The following is an 18,532-nucleotide window of genomic DNA, read 5'->3' as shown; positions in this document are numbered from 1 at the left end:
AGTCATAGCTGGAAAGCGGTCACACAACGTCAACGCAAACTCTTAGCGGAACGAAGAGGAACCTTGACAATTCTGTCAGGCCGCCAGTACAGCTTCAGCTTCATTGACAGTCCCCCAACAACGCAAACCCACTCCCTTCCACTCTTCCCTGCGCCCTCACCTCAGCCTTCTTCTTCTTCCTCTCCTGCTCTCTCGCCATCTTCTTCTTCTTCTTATTACTCACTCCATCCCCGCTCAGCACCTGCGCCCCATTCGACCGATAAATCTCTTCGACCAACCCCTTCAACACATCATGCTGCGCCACCACCTTCTTCGTCTGCCCAGGCACACCAAGTACATCGGGTATGCAAGGGAAGTCGGCCATGTGAGTTGCCAGGCTGGATAGGGTAGTGTGTAATTTCGTCTTTTCAGTCGAGTAGGTGGGTACAGTGGGGTGGAGAGCCAGCCACACGCCTATAATCTGGCTCAACACGCGCAATGAGTAGATAGCTGCGTGCATCCTGGCAGTCAAATGGACAAACGCCCAGCTGTTATCGAACTCGCCGTTGAGTACGCGCTGGACGAGAAGGATCGCAGGCGGCGTGTTGAGTTCTGCAAGGACGAAGCTGAGTCCGAATAACGGCCATAGAAGTGCTGGTTTGACAAAATCCGATTGCGCTGCTGCCCATTCTCTCAGGGTGCGCAGCTGGCGCTCTAGATCGGCTGCGGAAGTTGCAAGATCCGTGGAAGAGTAGGTAGAGATTTCTTGAACGCTGATACCTTGGGCTTTTCGCCGGTACTCGTGTACGATCATATTTGGCTTTCGAGCGAGGAGAGAGTATGCTATTGTACGAATATCTTGTCCTACGTTCCATGCAGACGCTTGATTAGGGTCTTCGACCAGCAGAGGCATGTATACGAATGGGGATTCGAGTCCGTTGAGGGCTTGGTGGATATATTCTGATATCCGAACATCTGACATTGGCAGATTAGACGTCGCGCTGGGACTCGGAGCCTTTGCAACGTAGCGCCTGGCGAAATTGACATAGGATGTTGAGCTCTGATCTATTGCCTGGGCTGTGTGAGCTAGGAGCTTTGAACTGTCTTGTGGGCCATCAAGGAGAGCATATGCAAAGGTCACCAAGCTTTTGAGTTGTAACTGCTTGCTGATCTCGTCGGGTGAATATGCTTTGATGCCCGTGGCCACATCAGCATCGTGGAGGAACACAATCAGTGTGTCGAAGCTGTAGTCGTACAAAACAAGATCCGTATCGCTCGTAAAGATGATAGATTTTGCATTCTCCTTTGCGTGCAATGCGCACCAATCATCTGCTTCTCCAGGTACGGTCTTCGTTTTGGAAGAAAACGGCGAATCCAGCAACGCTTCTTGCAGTGCAGGTGCAAGAAAGGCGTAGGATATCGAGCCTAGATATGTCGGAATAGGACATGAGACAGTAGCATAGTTATTGCGAAATTGCTGCACCCGTCTGTTGTTCGCTTCCGTCCTGGACAAGCGCTCTGTGCGCTTTGATATGGGGAGGGCTCCGTCAAAGTAGATGGCAGACCTGAGAAGGTGCGATCAGCAGTGGACGGCAGGAACATCACATGGCACCTGCATAAGGTGCATTCAACGGTCAAGCACAAAGCAATGCCTTCACATATCGACCTTGCGATATGGAAGAGTTTGAGACCCCTGCGTTAATGGCGGTGAAGTGAAGAACATATGTGCGCACCTTATTGGCTTGCCGTGGTGGTTCCGTGCGAAAAGCAACTGTGGTCTACTCACACCTTGATGTTGCTCTTCTCCAACGAGGCCAGCCAGTGTATTGCTTCAGCAACGATGTCCGCATAAGACGGTATTCCGGACGCGCTAGCGGCCGAAGCGAGAGCCAATTTGTGAGCGTAGTAGGCGAGCGCAGGGCCGTCTACCACGGCTGAGTAGCCGTCCAGCTGCTCGGAGGAATACCGCGTCGCGTAGGGCTCGAGACGCCTAGCCAGTCCCTGGATACCCATTTTGCCTGATGGTCGAAGTGGCGGATCCCGAAGAAGAAGACCGGGACAAATGTTGAGAAGATGGACAACGTTCTCGTCGCAACGGGAAGGAAATGTAGTATGCACACGGCCAGGATACCCCCGCAAAGCGTCTGGGGCGAAGCGAGGCGGGGACTGGTCAGCAAGAGGTGTTGTGCAGCGTCTCGCCCTCGATTGCAGGATTAGCGCATGAGCGCAGCGACTGTTGGGACATTGACGAGGGAAAAACTTGAGATGATAGCCAGCGTGGCGTTGTTCTTTCCCGTTGATGAGCTAGCGCCGGCGTCATCCCGCGTGGTGGGGGAAGCTGGGCCCCTCAGCAGCTCAAAAGTTGCCCTGCTGCCACCTTTCTAAACTCTGCAATTGCTTCAATCTCCCTCCAAATCAGCTTCCAGCACATACACAGTCAACATGAGCGTCCGAACCGTTGAATTGAAGCCATTCCAAGACCAGAAGCCCGGAACGTAAGTGCAATGTCCCCGGACGAGCTTGGGAGGGCGCATGGAGCTATGGCGTCGAGGCATGATAGCTGACTTGGATTGCTGCAGTTCTGGTCTCCGCAAGAAGGTCAAGGTCTTCCAGCAGGAGCACTACTCAGAGTCGTTTGTTGCCAGCATCCTCCAGTCCATCCCTGAGGGCGCCGACGGCGCCTTCCTCGTCGTCGGTGGTGATGGCCGTTACTGGAACCCCGAGGTCACCCAGACCATCGCCAAGATGAGCGCTGCCTATGGCGTCAAGAAGCTCCTGATCGGCCAAAATGGAATCATGAGCACACCTGCCGCCAGTCACATCATCCGGATACGAAAGGCGACCGGTGGCATCCTCCTCACTGCCAGCCACAACCCTGGTGGTAAGTTCTCCCAGACGCATCGATCCGTTCCCCCCACCTGACGCATCTAGGCCCCGACGAGGACTTTGGCATGAAGTACAACCTTGCCAACGGTGCCCCAGCTCCCGAGAGCGTCACCAACAAGATCTACGAAACCTCCAAGACCCTCTCGTCGTACAAGATCGCCGACATCCCCGACATCGACTTGAGCACAATTGGCACACAAAAGTATGGAAGCCTCGAGGTTGAGATCGTCCACTCAACAGAGGACTACCTGAAGATGCTCAAGGATATCTTCGACTTTGACCTCATCAAGTCGTTCCTCAAGCAGCACTCGGACTTCAAGGTCCTCTTCGACGGCCTGAGCGGTGTCACCGGCTCATACGGTGTGGACATCTTCGAGAAGGAGCTCGGCATCCCCAACAGCACACAAAACTGCGTCCCCAAGCCAGACTTTGGCGGCCACCACCCAGACCCCAACCTTGTCTACGCCAAGTCGCTGGTTGACGCTGTTGACAAGAACGGGATCCATTTTGGTGCTGCCAGCGACGGTGATGGTGACCGAAACATGATCTACGGCGCAAACTCGTTCGTCTCACCTGGTGACAGCTTGGCCATCATCGCACACCACGCCGAGCTTATCCCGTACTTCAAGAAGCAGGGCATCTATGGTCTCGCCCGCAGCATGCCGACCTCTGGCGCGATTGACCTGGTTGCAAAGAAGAAGGGCGTCGAGTGCTACGAGGTACCTACGGGCTGGAAATTCTTCTGCGGTCTCTTCGACTCTGACAAGATGAACATCTGCGGTGAGGAGAGTTTCGGCACAGGCAGCAACCACATCCGTGAGAAGGACGGTCTATGGGCTGTCGTTGCCTGGTTGAACATCCTGGCCGGTGTTGGACAGCAGACCGGTACCACACCCAGCATTGCCTCGATCCAAAAGGACTTTTGGAAGACATACGGCCGCACATTCTTCACTCGTTACGACTATGAGGGCTGCGAGACTGAGGGCGCAAACAAGGTCACCAGCCACATGAAGGAACTCATTACCACCAAGAAGGACGAGTTCATCGGCTCCACCGTCGCTGGCCGCAAGGTTGTCGAGGCAGACGACTTCTCCTACACCGACCTGGACGGTAGCGTCAGCAAGAACCAGGGTATCTTTGTCAAGTTTGACGATGGAAGCCGCATCGTTGTTCGTCTGTCTGGCACAGGTAGCAGCGGCGCCACCATTCGTCTCTACATTGAGAAGCACACTAGCGACGAGTCGACATACGACATGGACGCTCAGGATTACCTCAAGGACAACGTCAAGCTTGCGACTGACCTCCTGAAGCTCCAAGAGTACGTTGGCCGCACCGAGCCCGATGTCAAGACGTAAGCGCGTTTGTTGGAGTGGAGAACGCGGAGATGTAATTAGCATGATTAGACGACTTGTACACGAGAATACCAGTAAAAACAGATTTGTTTTGGTCGACAAAACGGTAGTAATGATGATCATTCGCGTGGCAATATGTCATGATCCCCTAATGTGTTTGCGCGTGTGGCTTAGCAGCACTAGCTCGGCGACGTCATTTCCCAATCTAAACATGCCTCCGTCTCCACCCCATAACAATACCGTTCCCCACCCAAGTTACCTAGATCTCGACAACCCCCGCCTTTCACACATCCCTACACACGCGCATAGACTCCCGTGAGAGGTTTCCTTGGCTTTTTAAACCCATCACCTCTAATTTTACGTCGCCATCATGGCTGAGAAAGAAGGCTCCGCTGTGCCACCCCAGGCAAAGGGCTCTTGGTCGAGCTTCCTCAAAGTATGTAGCTATGCGCTGTACAGAATGGCGGTCGACTAACATGCACATAGTCCATCGCATCCTTCAATGGCGACCTCTCCACCATGACGGCGCCTGCCTTTATCCTCTCGACAAAATCCCTGACCGAGTTCTCGTCGTACTGGACTGAACACCCCTCCGTCTTTGTCGCACCTGCAGCCGAGAAGGACCCTGCCAAACGGGCCATGCTAGTGCTGAAGTGGTTCCTGAGCACATTGAAGCAGCAGTATGCGAGTCGGTCAGAGAAGCTGGGCAGCGAGAAGAAGCCGCTCAACCCTTTCCTGGGAGAGCTTTTCTTGGGCAAGTGGGAGGACCAGGCAGGCACAACCCAGCTTGTCAGTGAGCAAGTCAGGTACGCGCATCCAAAACAAGGCGTAAAGTACGGGAGTGCTAATGCAATGCGCGCAGTCATCACCCACCCGTCACGGCTTACTCCATCTGGAACGACCAACACGGCGTCCGCCTAGAGGGTTACAACGCGCAAAAGGCGTCGTTCAAGACGACCATTAATGTCAAGGTAAACACATCCCGACAGTATTGGCAGTATAATACTAACACGTTACCTCCACAGCAAATCGGCCACGCAATGCTGCACCTAGACGCCTACAACGAAAGCTACCTTATTACCCTCCCTGCGCTCCACATCGAAGGCCTCATCACAGGCTCACCCTACGTCGAGCTCAACAGCAGCACTTACATTCAGTCGTCTACCGGATACACCGCGCGCATCGATTACAGCGGCAAGGGCTGGGTCTCTGGAAAGAAGAACAGCTTCACCGCCATTCTGTACCCAGAGGGCAAAGAGAAGGAGGCCATCTACAAAGCCGACGGCCAGTGGACTGACTCGTTCCAAATCAAGGATGCCAAGACCAAGGCCGTCGTCGACACTTTTGACCACAAGGCTGTGAAAACAACGCCACTCACCGTCGCAGACATTGAGCAGCAAGACGACTTTGAAACCCGGCGCGCATGGAAAAAAGTCAGCGATGCGATTAACCAGGGTAACATGGACTTGACGTCGTCGGAAAAGACTATCATTGAGACGCGCCAGCGCGAGATGCGTCAGCAAGAAAAGGATGCAGGCAAGGAATGGGAACGCAAGTTCTTTTCGCGCGCGCCGCAGTATCCCTTGTTTGAACAGTTGGCCAAGAAGATTGGCGAGGGCATCAATGATGGCCAGACTAATGGTGTTTGGAGTTTTGATAAGCAGAAGGCGGATGCCGCCAAGTCGCCATTCCACCCGGATGTTGTGCCTCCGATTTATGAGAGAAAGTAAAAGAGTATAAGCTGGCCGTGGAAAGTCGTTTTTACTTGGCCGGAAATGAGTAGTGGGAGTGTGGATGGGGCTGTGATGAGACTGGGAAATGAGAGTTCTAGTATAATGGTACTGATGGAGGAAAATGGCGACTTACAAGAAACGAAGTTATGTTTGGCTTGACGACTGGAAACGTGGAATGGCATGGAAAGCGGGGAGCTACTTATGCCAAATGTATGGATTGTCGGCATTAGGGTGGTTTCCTATTTGGAGTCTTACTATCCCTACGCTCGTCTTCTGGTTCTACAATAGTCATACACTCCTTTTCCATTTTTGCTAATAAACATACAACTTGATCTTACAATCGGCTTGTGCGCAAAACCGAGATTGCTTTTTGTCTCTCTACTTATGAAGCATCTTTGGAATCAGTCCTCTTATCGTTGCCATGACGCTGCCAGCATTGTCGGAAAATCTCCATCTAAAAGCGTGATAATCGTGTTTTGTCAGTTGATGATTTCTCTTCTTTCTTTACAACTTGCAAAAAAAGATTCGGCTTCTTCTCGGGCTTTTTGAACGAACCGAGAGCAGCCTAGATGCAGCGCAGAAGCAATGTGTGGTTTTAACCACGGGAACACAGCAACACAAAATAAACTCACCTCCTGCTTGCACACTCGCCAGTCTTTCTTGTCGTAGTAGCAGTCTGTCAGTTTTGCATTTTCGTCTGCGCAGCCGGTGCTGAAGATACGCTTGTCCCTGTGTTTGTTGGTCTTGGGTTAGCTCTCAACTGGTTTACAGCAGCAACAAAGTTGCAGTTCTTCGCTCCCCGGACCCGGATCTCCGCATTGCAAGACTAAAGGTTCAAAGTAACGCACCAGTCATCGGGTTCATCGTCAATTACCAACTGCGCTGCTGCCGCGCGCGCCTTGTCTTCGTTGGACATATCTTAAGGGGGTTGGGAGAGTCGACGAGTATTGTGTGAGTGTGTGTGTGTGTAAAAGAGCAAAAGAGTCGGAAACTTGCGCAGGGTCTTTTGAACAGAGCGAGAGAGAGTTACTTTGAGCACGATCGGCACAATCTCGGTCCGCGCGCTTCGCTCATCGGTTCTTCAGCGTCACCATTCAAAATCACGAATATCGTTATTTAATCACACGACATTATGGCAACCAAGCGGATGAACATCTTGGTGTACTCTGGTATGCGGCCATTTATAGCATAGGCGCAAATCCCACAGTCCACCCCCACTAATCCGCACCCACCCCTTTAGGCAACGGAAGTACCACCGAATCTGTCCGCCACTGTCTGTACACCCTACGCCGTCTGCTCTCGCCTTCTTACGCTGTCATACCTGTGACTGGCGATACTCTGATCAAAGAACCCTGGTTCAGCACCTGCGCTCTTCTCGTCTTTCCTGGTGGCGCTGATCTGGGTTATTGCCGTACGCTCAATGGTGAGGGGAATCGAAGGATCAGCCGGTATGTAAATGCCGGGGGTTCGTATCTAGGTTTCTGCGCTGGTGGGTATTACGGCAGTGCGAGATGTGAGTTTGAGCTTGATGATGCGAAGATGGCTGTTGAGGGGGAGAGGGAGTTGGCGTTCTTTCCCGGTGTGTGTAGGGGACTGGCTTTTGAGGGGTTCAAGTATGCGAGTGAGGCTGGGGCGAGGGCTGCTCAGATAAGAATTGAGAAGGAGGCGTTTGAGAGTGTTGATGAGGGTGTGGCGGAGACGTTCAAGAGCTATTATAATGGTGGGGGTGTGTTTGTTGATGCAAAGAAGCTCGAGAGTAGGGGCGTGCAGATCCTGGCGAGCTATACTGAAGATCTGCACGTCGAGTCTGGACAAGGCCAAGCGGCTGTTGTCTATCGTAAGGTGGGTGAGGGTCATGCTGTAGTTACTGGGCCACATCCAGAGTAAGCTCAGATTCGACATCCAGAACACCTTCGCTCGCTAAGACTGTATAGATTCGCACCGCAAAACCTCAGCAAGATCCCCAGTCTACCATCTTACGCGACCCTTATCAATGATATCGCTGCCACGGACGCAACACGACTTGCGTTTATGCGCTTGATCCTCGGAAAACTTGGTTTGCAGGTCAACGAACAGGAACAAGCGGTACCGTCCCTATCCCGCCTGCATCTCACCGCTCATAGCTTGGCAGACGTCTCTGACCTTGTTGCGACATGGAGCGAAATCATTACTGTAATGGACGGCGATGAGTATATCAAGGGCGAGAACGACGTGTTTCGGATCGAGAAAGAGGGTACGGCGTGGAGCATAAAGGAACTGAAGAGGGCTGTCAGTGCCATGTCGGAGAAGTTACCTACACTAGCTTCCGTGACAAACAGTAGCGAGAAGAGTTTTGGAGAGCAAAGCCAAGAGAAGGAAGATGACAGCAAGAAGAAGAGGGCCAAGACACCAGAAGAGGAGATTCATGACTGTATCGAGTACACAGCCAACACCTCGCCCGACGAGATCGTCGACTACGCCAAGATCGTCAAGGTCATAATACCCCACGAGAAAGCTCTTCCATCGGCTCAAGAGACACTGTTCCATCATGATGCCTTTTACGCAAACCTCCATCACTATCACACCAAGCTCCGCAACCCGGACGCCTCTTTTGGAAAACACCTCATGTATGGTGAAGTCGTAACATCGACTAACACTCTTCTCGAAAAGAACCCGTCTCTGCTGCGGAATCTCCCCAACGGCTTTACAATAACAGCAACGACACAAATCGCAGGTCGTGGTCGCGGAAACAATGTCTGGATCGCACCGCCTGGCGCACTCATGTTTAGCACTGTGTTGCATCATTCTTTTGCACTGAGTCAGAGTGCACCGGTAGTGTTTATCCAGTATCTCGCTGCTCTGGCCATTGTGCAAGGCATCAAGAACTATGCGCCTGGGTACGAGAAAATCCCTATAAAGCTCAAGTGGCCAAACGACATCTACGCGCAACTCCCCGGCTCGAGTGCAAATCCCATCGTCAAGATAGGAGGCATTTTGGTGAATAGCAGTTATTCTGGTTCCACGTACGATGTCGTACCAGGTATCGGATTGAATCTGAGTAATGCGCTGCCGACGACGACTTTGAACCAGCTTGCCAAGGGCATGAATCCGCCGCTCAAGGACTTTACGCCAGAGAAGCTGCTGGGGAGTATCCTGGCGCACTTTGAGACACTGTACTCGACATTCTGCCAGGAAGGATTCAACCGCGACATGGAGTCGTACTACTATGAGAATTGGCTGCATACTGATCAGCTTGTGACGCTTGAGGACCAACAGGGGGTGCAGCGTGGGTGTAAAGCGAGAATAAAGGGTATTACGAGGGATTGGGGTTTACTCCTTGCTGAAGAGGTGCGCGAGGTTGATGGGCGAGGAACGGGCAAGATTATTCAGATTCAGAGTGATGGGAATAGTTTTGACTTCTTCAGGGGATTGGTCAGGCGCAAGGTCTAGTATGTAAGGAAGCAGATACCGACTTATAGGTACGTACCCTCTGGAAACTTGGAAACGATCAGACAACCTGCAAAACCCGGGATGCCCGTTGAAAATCTCTCTACAGACTCCACTCAAAATGACATCGTTATCACTACCTTGTCGAACCCTTCTCCTACAGAAAACCAAGTCCTATCACAGTCTCAAAGTCGTCTCTTTCAAGCTCACAGTGTGTGGTCGGTGTGTCCAAATCATGCTCTTTACAAAGCTCCTCCAAACCTTGTCGCGCGGCATTCGTCTTCCTGTTCATCAACATCTCTTTACTCTCTTCTCTGTACAGTAGAGCTTGGTGGTATAGCGCGCGCGCATACTGCGCTCGTCATTCTTTACTGTGCTGCTCTTCGAAGCGAGAAATCACTTCTTCGGCAAGAGTACTGAATAGGAATTAACCATTAGCTTCACGTGCGACATGCATAATCATTGTGATCCCTTTAGATCACCCTGCGCGAGCTTGCATCTTCATAGTCGCAGCTTGAGATAGCGGCCGGATCTATGAGATCTCTTGATCTTCGTCGACTGCATCGACTTTCTCGCGGTAGATTCTGGACGCATTCACTACATTCCCGCTTACCACGTGAGCATCGCCTGTTACAATGCGGCATTGATATCTCCTTCGACACCTTGACATCGTTGAGCAGATCCATAGCGGTTATCCCTTCTACGACCACTTTCTCCTGCTCTTCTCAGTCGAGGCCATCGATGAGCCTCATGAGTACATAAGCGAGCGATCCCTGGCCCGAGATAACGAGCAACGCTTCTAGATAAGAGCCTGTCATTGTATGGATGTCAACAAAAGCTGACGAACCGCGTGATGAACGAAGCAGCCACTGCAGCGTAGGTTCAACGAACAATAAAAGCCCTTGCATTCGTCTTATCATCTTGAGCACCTTTCACAGCCGCACATATTATCACAACATTCATCGCTAGGTAGATATTCATACGCCATCTCGCGCAGAGTACCACTACCAGATAATCTGCTTTCCATCTCCCATCTCTTCCCAAGCCGAGGATAGCATTCCAGTCCAATGCTTTCCAACGCGCGAACGAGGCTTCGGAGGCAAGACTTCATCCTTCTTGTGGCGACAATTTGTATATAGATTTCGATGGTAGAACAGTTGACACAAAAGAAACTTATGATACATGCGCAGATTCACATTCTATGGTCTGACCAGCTTAACGTCCCAACCACTAGACTCGATCTGACCTTCGATAGCGTAGATGTTGTGGATGCCAGCAGGCTCAGCGAGGTCGTTGGCGTTTGTTTTCGTTACACCTCTGTCCTCGAGTTTCTTCACGAGGTCGAACTTGGTGTTCAGCAAACACTCTGGCGATTTGTTTTTCCCTTTGTCGCCTGAGTTGTTGTTTGGAAGGTATTTCGATACCTTTCCAGCTTTCGAATGCTTCTCACTTGCTAATCTCTTTAGGAGAGAGTCGTGCAAAAGCGCCCCCTTGGGAATGTCTCGCCCCGATGCCAAATTCAACGGCCGCCAGGTATAGTCCCACCCAAACGCATTCTTCGCTTCGTTCCATTTCAGTTCCCAACGCGAAAAGGGAAGAATTTCTGTTTCGATTTGCTTAGTCACAGGTCGTCATGGAGGATGTGCGTGTACTTACCCATGAAATTCCAAAGCATGACCTTAAAGAAAGAGGAACCGCCCCCTACCGTGAGTGTGTCATGCATGGGGCTTTCGTACGCTTCGTTGATCTTGCGGAAAAAGCTCTTCTTAAATCCATTTTTCTTCTTGTTCCATTTGATGGCCGATTTATTGTCATCTGCTCCTAGCTGCTCCAATTCGCGGATCATCCAAGCCAAAGGCACATCGCTCATCTGATAGGGATCTTGGCTCGGAATAGAGGGTTTCTCCTGCTTGTCGGATGTGAATATTCTTCGCCACCAGCTGAGCCCTTGAGGTTGTGGAGCAGGCCAACCTCCACCAACGTCACCGTGGTTTCCGGGGAACCAAACTTCCTTGATGTCTTCGTTTGACGCTTTAGCATCTTTAACGTCTTGATGCAACAAAGCTGCCTTGAACTTGACGCGATGCTCGTCAACAGCGACGGCATGGCGAACGTGATGGGCGGTTCCGAGGACGGAGACAACTTTGGGGACCTCGCCAAAGGGGACGTCTAGAACTGCGACACTACTGACACAGTCAAAGAGGCCCAGGAAGTGTACTTTGATACGCTGATTCGAAGCGCCTTCTAAACGGCAGAACGTCGATGTGAAAGCTTCGAGCTTATGTCTCTTGAGCTGTTGCTCATCGGTTTCGTCATCTTGGGGGAGAAGAGGCTGACGTTCCTCGCTGGCGGATGATGCTTTCTTCGTGCCCGTAGCCTGTGAAGGGTCCTTTTGATTCTGCTGAGCATCAGGTAGCAGTCCTTTCTCGTACTGCTGGTACAGATCATATGCGAAAGGAACCATCTCTTCGTTGCCTTCAGAGAGCAGGCCGAGTCCATGAATCATGCGTGCAAGAAAGCGAGCAGTAAAAGCACCTCTCGAGAAGCCGAACATGTAGATCTTATCGCCTTCTTTGTAGTATCGCATGATAAAGCGATAGCCAGCGATTACATGGGCATCAAAGGTGGTGGCAAAACCACTGTCAATGGTTTGCGAGATCTTGGATTTGATGTTGCCAATGGAATATTTGTTGATTGGTCCTCCGTCAGCACTGTATGTTCCAATGCCGGCTTCAAAGTTAAACACTCAGTTGAATTCTTACTACTGAGGGTGTGCCAGTTACTTACGTTGATAGTAGTGGTATTGCATAGGGTCTTTTCTGTCGAACTTGTCGTAAAGTTTGACTATGTTAGTATCCGAAGTGTTCCCGTTGAACACATTTCCAGTGCCATCGAAGCAGAGGACAAGCTTCCTTGGAGTATGCGTGCAATCTTTAGCTGTCTCGTCAACAGAGTGAGACATGGTGGACAATGTGGCATGAAATTCGCTGTAAAGAGAGAATTAAAGAATTGAGAAATTGTGCTCGACCTCCGCGAGAATGGAGATAGATATATCCCAGTACCGGATGCAATCCACACACCCAAAAGTGGCAGGACAGCTGAGGAGTCCCGAGTCAGAGGTGGTTCGGAGGACAGCCACAACGAATGCGCTTATGCATTCTAGGCTGCATTTTCGACAGAGCTGAGGGTGTGAAGCTGGGCCAGGCGGCATGAAAGAGCTAAATATCCCAATCCAGTGCAGGGACAGCGAACACTATCGATGCGACGACTGAAAGTGGTCCTGGTGGAAAGTTAGTCCAGCCGAGGAGCTGAGCATCAGCTCGTGGCTGGCGGGGACATCGCGCTTGTGGCTGGCTGCCATGCCGCATTGTCACCACCTGATTCGGCGAACTCCCCGCGGTTGGTGCATTTCAATCCCTTTACATTAGAATGAGTGTGCCACTAGCAGAAGCACTTCGTGAAAAGAAATGGCTAGAGCTGAGCTTCGCATCGGAGAGAACGAGGGAGTATTGCTTTACTAGCGTAGATAAGGTGGGCTGAGGCCCGTCGCGTTCACCGGCATAATTAGCGCTGCAGTCCCCTGCGTTGCCGAAGTCGCGAGCGTTTGATGTAGTGCTCTCACCTTGGTTCAGTACATATAGGCGGGTTGAAGCACAAAGTCATGGTAGTAGAGTACGATGAAGTGTCCCCACGCAAAGATTGACAGTGTCACAGGTGCGGAGGAGGCAGCATTTCTAGCGCATCGGAACGTTCCGATTCCGAGGAAATAATCAAAAGTCTAGATCGCCCCAAACGTACCTGCGACTCGTTGCTTGCGATGTCTGCTCTCCATCTTTCGTCTTTCTAGCTCGACGAAACAATCACGACCTCTGCGCAACGAGTTACACTACCAGCCCAGGTTCGGCTGCGCGACAAAGTCATACACGAATACCTGCTCGAGCAATGGATCCGTCTCGTTCTTCTAGCATGTCAGCTCAATCCCATCTACTAAGATGATTGGAACACGTACCTTCAGCCTATCATGTCCAGGATCAAGGTCAAATTTCTGTCTCGATGCTTCGTCCTAGTCGCCGTTAGGATTCGTACTCCATCTCCACCGTTCCGTCACCCTCACATCTCCTTCACATCCCCCACCATGCCATCAAATCGCATGGCCGCTCCACCCTACCTTCCACACTGCACACCTCAACTTCTACATACCTTGAACTTAACAACGAATCCTAAGTCCCAGATGCTCTCCCTCTTCACATTCGTCAAATTCAACGGCGTATTCAACGGTCTCCCTCCTACAGGTGCTTCGACCAGCAGTTCAGGATGCTCGGCGTAAAGTGCGAGAAAGGCGGATGCGCGGTCACCTTTTTGCTCTGCGGTGACGTTCGGGTGGAAGCGGAAAGTCGCTATGCGCGTTACTGGGGCGTAGGCTGTGGAGCCTGGTGTGGATGATGATGCCGGGGGTTGATTTGAGGTGGCCATGTTGGTGCAAATGGTTGGGTGAAGGTTTAGGAGGACCGTGAGGAGAGAGAAAGAAAGACGCATGGCCAAGTCAGGCAGCAAGATCTATCCGGCTTACTTCGCTGCAAGGTACTGTAGAAGAGGGTTGAAGTATGCATGTAGTGGTGATGCTGACCGCGTATTCGTGCGCCGACGTGACGCGCATGCGGAATTCGAAGGACACGGGCGGAGAGCCGAGATCAACCCGAGCCACATCACGCAGTGGACATGATGCGCGACGTTTACAACGGATTAATTGCTTCGAAAATACTATTCGCAGTTGGACATGGACTGGCGCCTGGACGTCCAACGGATGCAGATCCAAGCAAGGTTATAGTGCAAGCTGGCAGAAACAGAAAGAACTAAATGAACAACTAACCATGCATCCCACTAAATGTCTAGGTGGGCAACAACCTCGACGCGTCTCACATCCTCCATGGCCGTGCCATTGAACCACCGTCTTGTCTATCGTAGCAATTAGGTGCTGTTGTGGTGCTGGTGTACGACAAAAGCCCTTCGAGCTTCCAGCCATCTTAACCGCCGGCTATAGAGTGTTTTCGAGCAACATTCACACACCCGCACCGCGATACGACCCACATAGACATACAGTCTAGAGACCATAACTTTCCAGCGCAGTCCTCCCGTCGGGCCCATTACCACCGCGCTTCGTCGCGTTACCTCTCGTCTTACGCTGCCTTTCAACCGTTGCCTTAGACACAATCTTCTTCTTACGGCCACTTTTATATCCTTCCTTCTCATAATCATCCTCATCCTCTTCCTCAGAATCTCCTTTGTGGCCGCGCTTTGATCCAGGGTTAAGCACTGGAGATAGCAAAAGAACGTTTTTCGCAGTTGGTCTTGGCGCCTGTCGTTCTTTGGTTGCAGTAGTTGCGGATGCGAGTTTAGGCTTGGCAGCCAATCTCGCAGAGCGGCGAGGGTTGATTTCCACTGCGGCGTCCTTCTTTGGAGCCTTGAGCGGCCGTTTCTGGCGTCTTGCCATCGATGAAGTGGGCGGCTGGCGGTCTTTTGGGTCGATAATTCGAGTGATAGTGTGGCCCCGGGGCTGGATCAAGACTTCCTGAGATTGGCTAAAGAAGGTAGAGTCAGGTGTGTCCTGTAGCGCTTGTTCGGTTGCTACAGAAGACGGAAACATGGAGACACTTGAAGACTGACTTGAGTTCAAGGTGCTGGGAATAACAGTAGCAGTGGTGTCCTTCGTGATCGTGATGGCAGCAACCGGAGAAGGAGTCGAGGCGTGCTTGACATCAGGGTAGGTTTTGCTGACGTCAATGGTGTTGTCCGCCTGGGTTTGGAACGTCGTCTCGTCCTTGGTATCGGCGAAGATGAGCTCAGGACTTTTCACCACTATCTCCACCGAAACTGATGCATCTTCAGGCTGATACTCAGCTTCATCGACCAACTTAAGATTCTTATTCGAGATCTTGAGGGCAGGAACGAAATTATGAGCTTGATGCCGAACCGGGTTCTTGCTATCGAAGGTGGGAAAGTCATTCTTGGTGTTGCATAGGGGCTCGTCCTTGACAAGGGCATCTGCACGCTCCTTTATCTCCACTGGCTTGCTATATGCAGATTGATCCACATTGGGAAGCATTTGTGAGAAAGCCGGGGCGGTATTGGGAAAATAGAAAGATGAATTTGTGTCTCCCGGGGGGTGTTCGAAGGTGTGTCTCTTAGAAGGCGGCCGATTAGTGAGGCAGGCGCTGATCTTAGTCTTCTTTGGCGCTCTCGCTCTTGCAGCTCCCAGAAGCTTGTTTTTTAATGCAACGTCGAGACCGGATATGAACGACTCTTGCGTGTCGCGCGGGCTATCTAGGTGATTATGCAAAACGGCTGAAGGCACCTTGCGCGACTCAACGCTATGTTGTCCCGCTTCCGTGATTGCTAAAGCTTTGTATTCGTCTGCGTCTTCGTTGTTAGTTGCGCCATCTAAAGGTATGAACTCGCCGTCCATACGAGACTCGTGGACGTCACTTGAACCGCCGAATCGTCCAAGGCGGACATGTCGAACGACTTTAGAGTTCCGATGGAGCTCCGATGTGTGCTTTGAAGTCTTGGTCCGTTTTACTATTCGATATGGGCCTTGTGCCTTGATATTTCGAAGGCGGGCGCTTTGCGCCAGGTTGATTGCGCGATCAGGGTCATTGCGGTCGTGTGGTATTAGGGTAGGCTCTAGCTTGGCCATCAAACAGTCTCCAAGTCTGTCGATGCATCGGGAAGATAGCGTAAGGCGTTCGTTCTTGAGAATATCGGTAATATCGTCCAAGAGTGCTAGGCGGTCTTTCTTGAGGACGTATACTGCGCACGATTAGTAAGATAGAAGACAGGAGTGGGAGCAGGCGTGTATGGGCTTACCCGTGACAGGAGGCATTTTGCGAAGAGGCATATCGGTCAAAGAAATACGGCGGTGATACCGAGATCAATGCACTTGGGTGAGCGTATCGGGCCGATTGCTTCGATGTTGATTGGTATAGAAAATGGGGACGTAAAATCTGTCGGGATTGATACAGTTTTCAGGCGCGTGTTGGCAGATCTGGATCGTAAGATAGTGAATTGATAGCGGTGACTAGAGTTTGTCTCTAAGTGAGAAGGATGCATCGGGTAAGAATGTCTTCGGCACTTTCCTGATCTAGTCTGGTGACGTAATGAGTATCGCGTGAAGGAAGTATAGGTAGTTCTCTGTTAGACTGTGTCTTCACGATGCGAAGACAGTGCGCGAGAACGTTGCGTAGTGGAACACTTTGGCGATAGTAAAAGCTGAACGTACAGTCAATAGATCCATTGGTCAAAAGGTCATGACTGGGCTCTGTCGCAAGCGGTGCTGGTCTTCGTGATCCATGTATGGGCGGCTGTTCCGAAAAGGTAGCCACTTCGAGTTAGCAATACCCAGAACGAGGTTCAAACTGGTATTCAACTAGTTGTGGATGACCGGTTCGCCCATCTTCTTGATCTTACTTCTGCAACTCTGTCCATCGTCATGACAAGGTTGTAGCATCATAGCGACTAGGATCCGTTTCATGGATTGTACATCACAACAACTTCACGAGATCCTCTTGACATGAGTGGGTTTGTATCCCGGTATATAGTTTCCTATACCACGACATTCCAGATACATCTCTCCCTCATAGCCATGTCTCCTAGAGTGGAACTTGTTCCTGATGACGATGATCGCGACCAAGACATTTCTCTACCGATAGGGTAGATTCAATTACTGCCAATGTACCTTCATCTCGGATCCTACAATACTTAGTGTTTGTATTCCAGGTACGTCTATCAGCCGCCTTTATACTTACCAGGGAACATACCCGGTGGCATAGCACGAACTAGGTTTTCCTGGCCGGGTAGCACACCAAGATGAAACCCTGTATTCAAGTCAGCCATCCATGCCATCGTCATTCTCTGTCACGAAAGCTTGACATACCACTCGATTCGAACCCCGTGGGCGAATCTTCCTCCCCAGCATAATTGCACTGCTGCACCATCTCCCGTTGTGGGATCCAGTAAACGGGCATTGGCATAAACGCAAGCGGCTCGATACGGAAACGACCAAAGTGCATAGGGGGTCCTTGTCCGCCAGCTTTGTGCAAAACACCATCATGGAGCTCGAAAACAGCGGCGTTCGCACGGTCACCGATGCTGGCTGGGATGCGGCCGTCGAAGGTCAAGTTGTCGTCCATTTGGGGGTTGACTACGAATTGACCGTTGAATTCGATGAGGAATGGGCGTGAAAGGGTTTGGTTGGCCATCGCGGTGTTGTAAGGAGCTTGAGTAAAGTAATAATGAGGAGTAGATAGAGGATATAAGAGTTGATGCTCGCTTTTCGGGTCTCTCTCTCTCTCTCTCTCTATTTATGCGCTTCTGTTTGCTCATGAAACCTAGATAGCTCACGTGCATTGGAAACAACCGATGCATTCTGTACCCCCTATCGCAGCGGGCAAAGCGTTCATTGGCCGCGTGAGACTGGAGTGCATCAAAAGCAACAAGCATCGTCGTATCAAATTGTTTCTTCGGCGAGTGAAGATCTCCGCGTACTAACGCATGCTTTTTGAAGGATGCAACCCGTGATCTGTATTCCTGACCGCTTTACCGAATAGTTCTTCACTTGATTGAGCTATATAATCGTGGATGAAACCCAGCCTCCTGTTTTCGTGGAAGCAGAAGGTATCTTCTCGTTTTATATTGGTATACAGAACACAAGTCCTGTCATGCCTAGTCGATAGAAGTACACCAGGCGCGAAACATAGAACGCAGCGAGTGTTCCTGCTCTCTCATCTAGCGGCTTACGAAGATAAGATGCATTGCATGTCTTACAGATGCAGCAAGGAGCTTCTTGCATTAGAATGCCCATTCAAAGGCTGTGTCAGCGGTATGCATAAGGATTAAGAATTGTCTTTGGGTGTGTTGAAGGCTTAGTTAGTATTGCCGAATCGGGAAAATGGGCTTGGAAAAAGAAATCATCTCTGCGGTAATCGAGGCAAAAAGGTGGGGAAATCAGCGCACCACTTGACTTTCGCAGCAGAAAAACCTCGCAACGCCGGCCCTTCCAGATGTACTGTCCTGTTGGGGTGGCCTCGTAGATCGCTTGCAATGGTAAGTACAGCTCCAGGTTGATCCAGTCAAGCGTACTACACAGATACGCGAGTATTT

The 18,532-nt window shown here is 51.1% G+C and overlaps 9 protein-coding genes across 9 annotated transcripts; 3 read left to right on the top strand and 6 right to left on the bottom strand.

Moving 5' to 3' along the window:
• Positions 1–100: 100 nt before the first annotated feature.
• Positions 101–1,992, bottom strand: AA0111_g11607 (hypothetical protein; the record flags this gene model as incomplete). The annotated part of the gene is made up of 2 exons (XM_028645492.1): positions 101–1,544; positions 1,766–1,992. 2 exons carry the CDS (start codon positions 1,990–1,992, stop codon positions 101–103), a joined length of 1,671 nt encoding a protein of 556 aa, XP_028500810.1.
• A 429-nt stretch (positions 1,993–2,421) lies between these two features.
• AA0111_g11606 (Phosphoglucomutase) lies at positions 2,422–4,220 on the top strand (the record flags this gene model as incomplete). Its single annotated transcript, XM_028645491.1, has 3 exons — positions 2,422–2,474; positions 2,559–2,860; positions 2,911–4,220. 3 exons carry the CDS (start codon positions 2,422–2,424, stop codon positions 4,218–4,220), a joined length of 1,665 nt encoding a protein of 554 aa, XP_028500789.1.
• A 367-nt stretch (positions 4,221–4,587) lies between these two features.
• Positions 4,588–5,947, top strand: AA0111_g11605 (hypothetical protein; the record flags this gene model as incomplete). The annotated part of the gene is made up of 4 exons (XM_028645490.1): positions 4,588–4,653; positions 4,704–5,023; positions 5,080–5,188; positions 5,243–5,947. The coding sequence occupies 4 exons, from the start codon at positions 4,588–4,590 to the stop codon at positions 5,945–5,947; spliced, it is 1,200 nt and encodes a 399-aa protein (XP_028500807.1).
• Positions 5,948–6,332: 385 nt separating this feature from the next.
• On the bottom strand, positions 6,333–6,866 carry AA0111_g11604 (hypothetical protein; the record flags this gene model as incomplete). The annotated part of the gene is made up of 3 exons (XM_028645489.1): positions 6,333–6,404; positions 6,583–6,679; positions 6,799–6,866. 3 exons carry the CDS (start codon positions 6,864–6,866, stop codon positions 6,333–6,335), a joined length of 237 nt encoding a protein of 78 aa, XP_028500811.1.
• Positions 6,867–7,082: 216 nt separating this feature from the next.
• AA0111_g11603 (hypothetical protein) lies at positions 7,083–9,379 on the top strand (the record flags this gene model as incomplete). Its single annotated transcript, XM_028645488.1, has 3 exons — positions 7,083–7,119; positions 7,191–7,833; positions 7,885–9,379. 3 exons carry the CDS (start codon positions 7,083–7,085, stop codon positions 9,377–9,379), a joined length of 2,175 nt encoding a protein of 724 aa, XP_028500808.1.
• Positions 9,380–10,575: 1,196 nt separating this feature from the next.
• AA0111_g11602 (hypothetical protein) lies at positions 10,576–12,338 on the bottom strand (the record flags this gene model as incomplete). Its single annotated transcript, XM_028645487.1, has 3 exons — positions 10,576–10,979; positions 11,033–12,106; positions 12,164–12,338. 3 exons carry the CDS (start codon positions 12,336–12,338, stop codon positions 10,576–10,578), a joined length of 1,653 nt encoding a protein of 550 aa, XP_028500809.1.
• Positions 12,339–13,262: 924 nt separating this feature from the next.
• AA0111_g11601 (hypothetical protein) lies at positions 13,263–13,849 on the bottom strand (the record flags this gene model as incomplete). Its single annotated transcript, XM_028645486.1, has 3 exons — positions 13,263–13,334; positions 13,386–13,439; positions 13,577–13,849. The coding sequence occupies 3 exons, from the start codon at positions 13,847–13,849 to the stop codon at positions 13,263–13,265; spliced, it is 399 nt and encodes a 132-aa protein (XP_028500790.1).
• A 628-nt stretch (positions 13,850–14,477) lies between these two features.
• On the bottom strand, positions 14,478–16,256 carry AA0111_g11600 (hypothetical protein; the record flags this gene model as incomplete). The annotated part of the gene is made up of 2 exons (XM_028645485.1): positions 14,478–16,183; positions 16,241–16,256. The coding sequence occupies 2 exons, from the start codon at positions 16,254–16,256 to the stop codon at positions 14,478–14,480; spliced, it is 1,722 nt and encodes a 573-aa protein (XP_028500791.1).
• Positions 16,257–17,093: 837 nt separating this feature from the next.
• AA0111_g11599 (hypothetical protein) lies at positions 17,094–17,631 on the bottom strand (the record flags this gene model as incomplete). The annotated part of the gene is made up of 3 exons (XM_028645482.1): positions 17,094–17,122; positions 17,179–17,247; positions 17,307–17,631. The coding sequence occupies 3 exons, from the start codon at positions 17,629–17,631 to the stop codon at positions 17,094–17,096; spliced, it is 423 nt and encodes a 140-aa protein (XP_028500816.1).
• Between the last annotated feature and the right edge of the window lie 901 nt (positions 17,632–18,532).

The sequence above is a fragment of the Alternaria arborescens genome (genome assembly GCF_004154835.1).
Source record: "Alternaria arborescens strain FERA 675 chromosome Unknown contig_53, whole genome shotgun sequence".
Lineage (NCBI taxonomy): Eukaryota > Fungi > Ascomycota > Dothideomycetes > Pleosporales > Pleosporaceae > Alternaria > Alternaria arborescens.
Note: the sequence above shows the minus strand (reverse complement) of the source record. Positions and strands in the feature narration are given on the sequence as shown.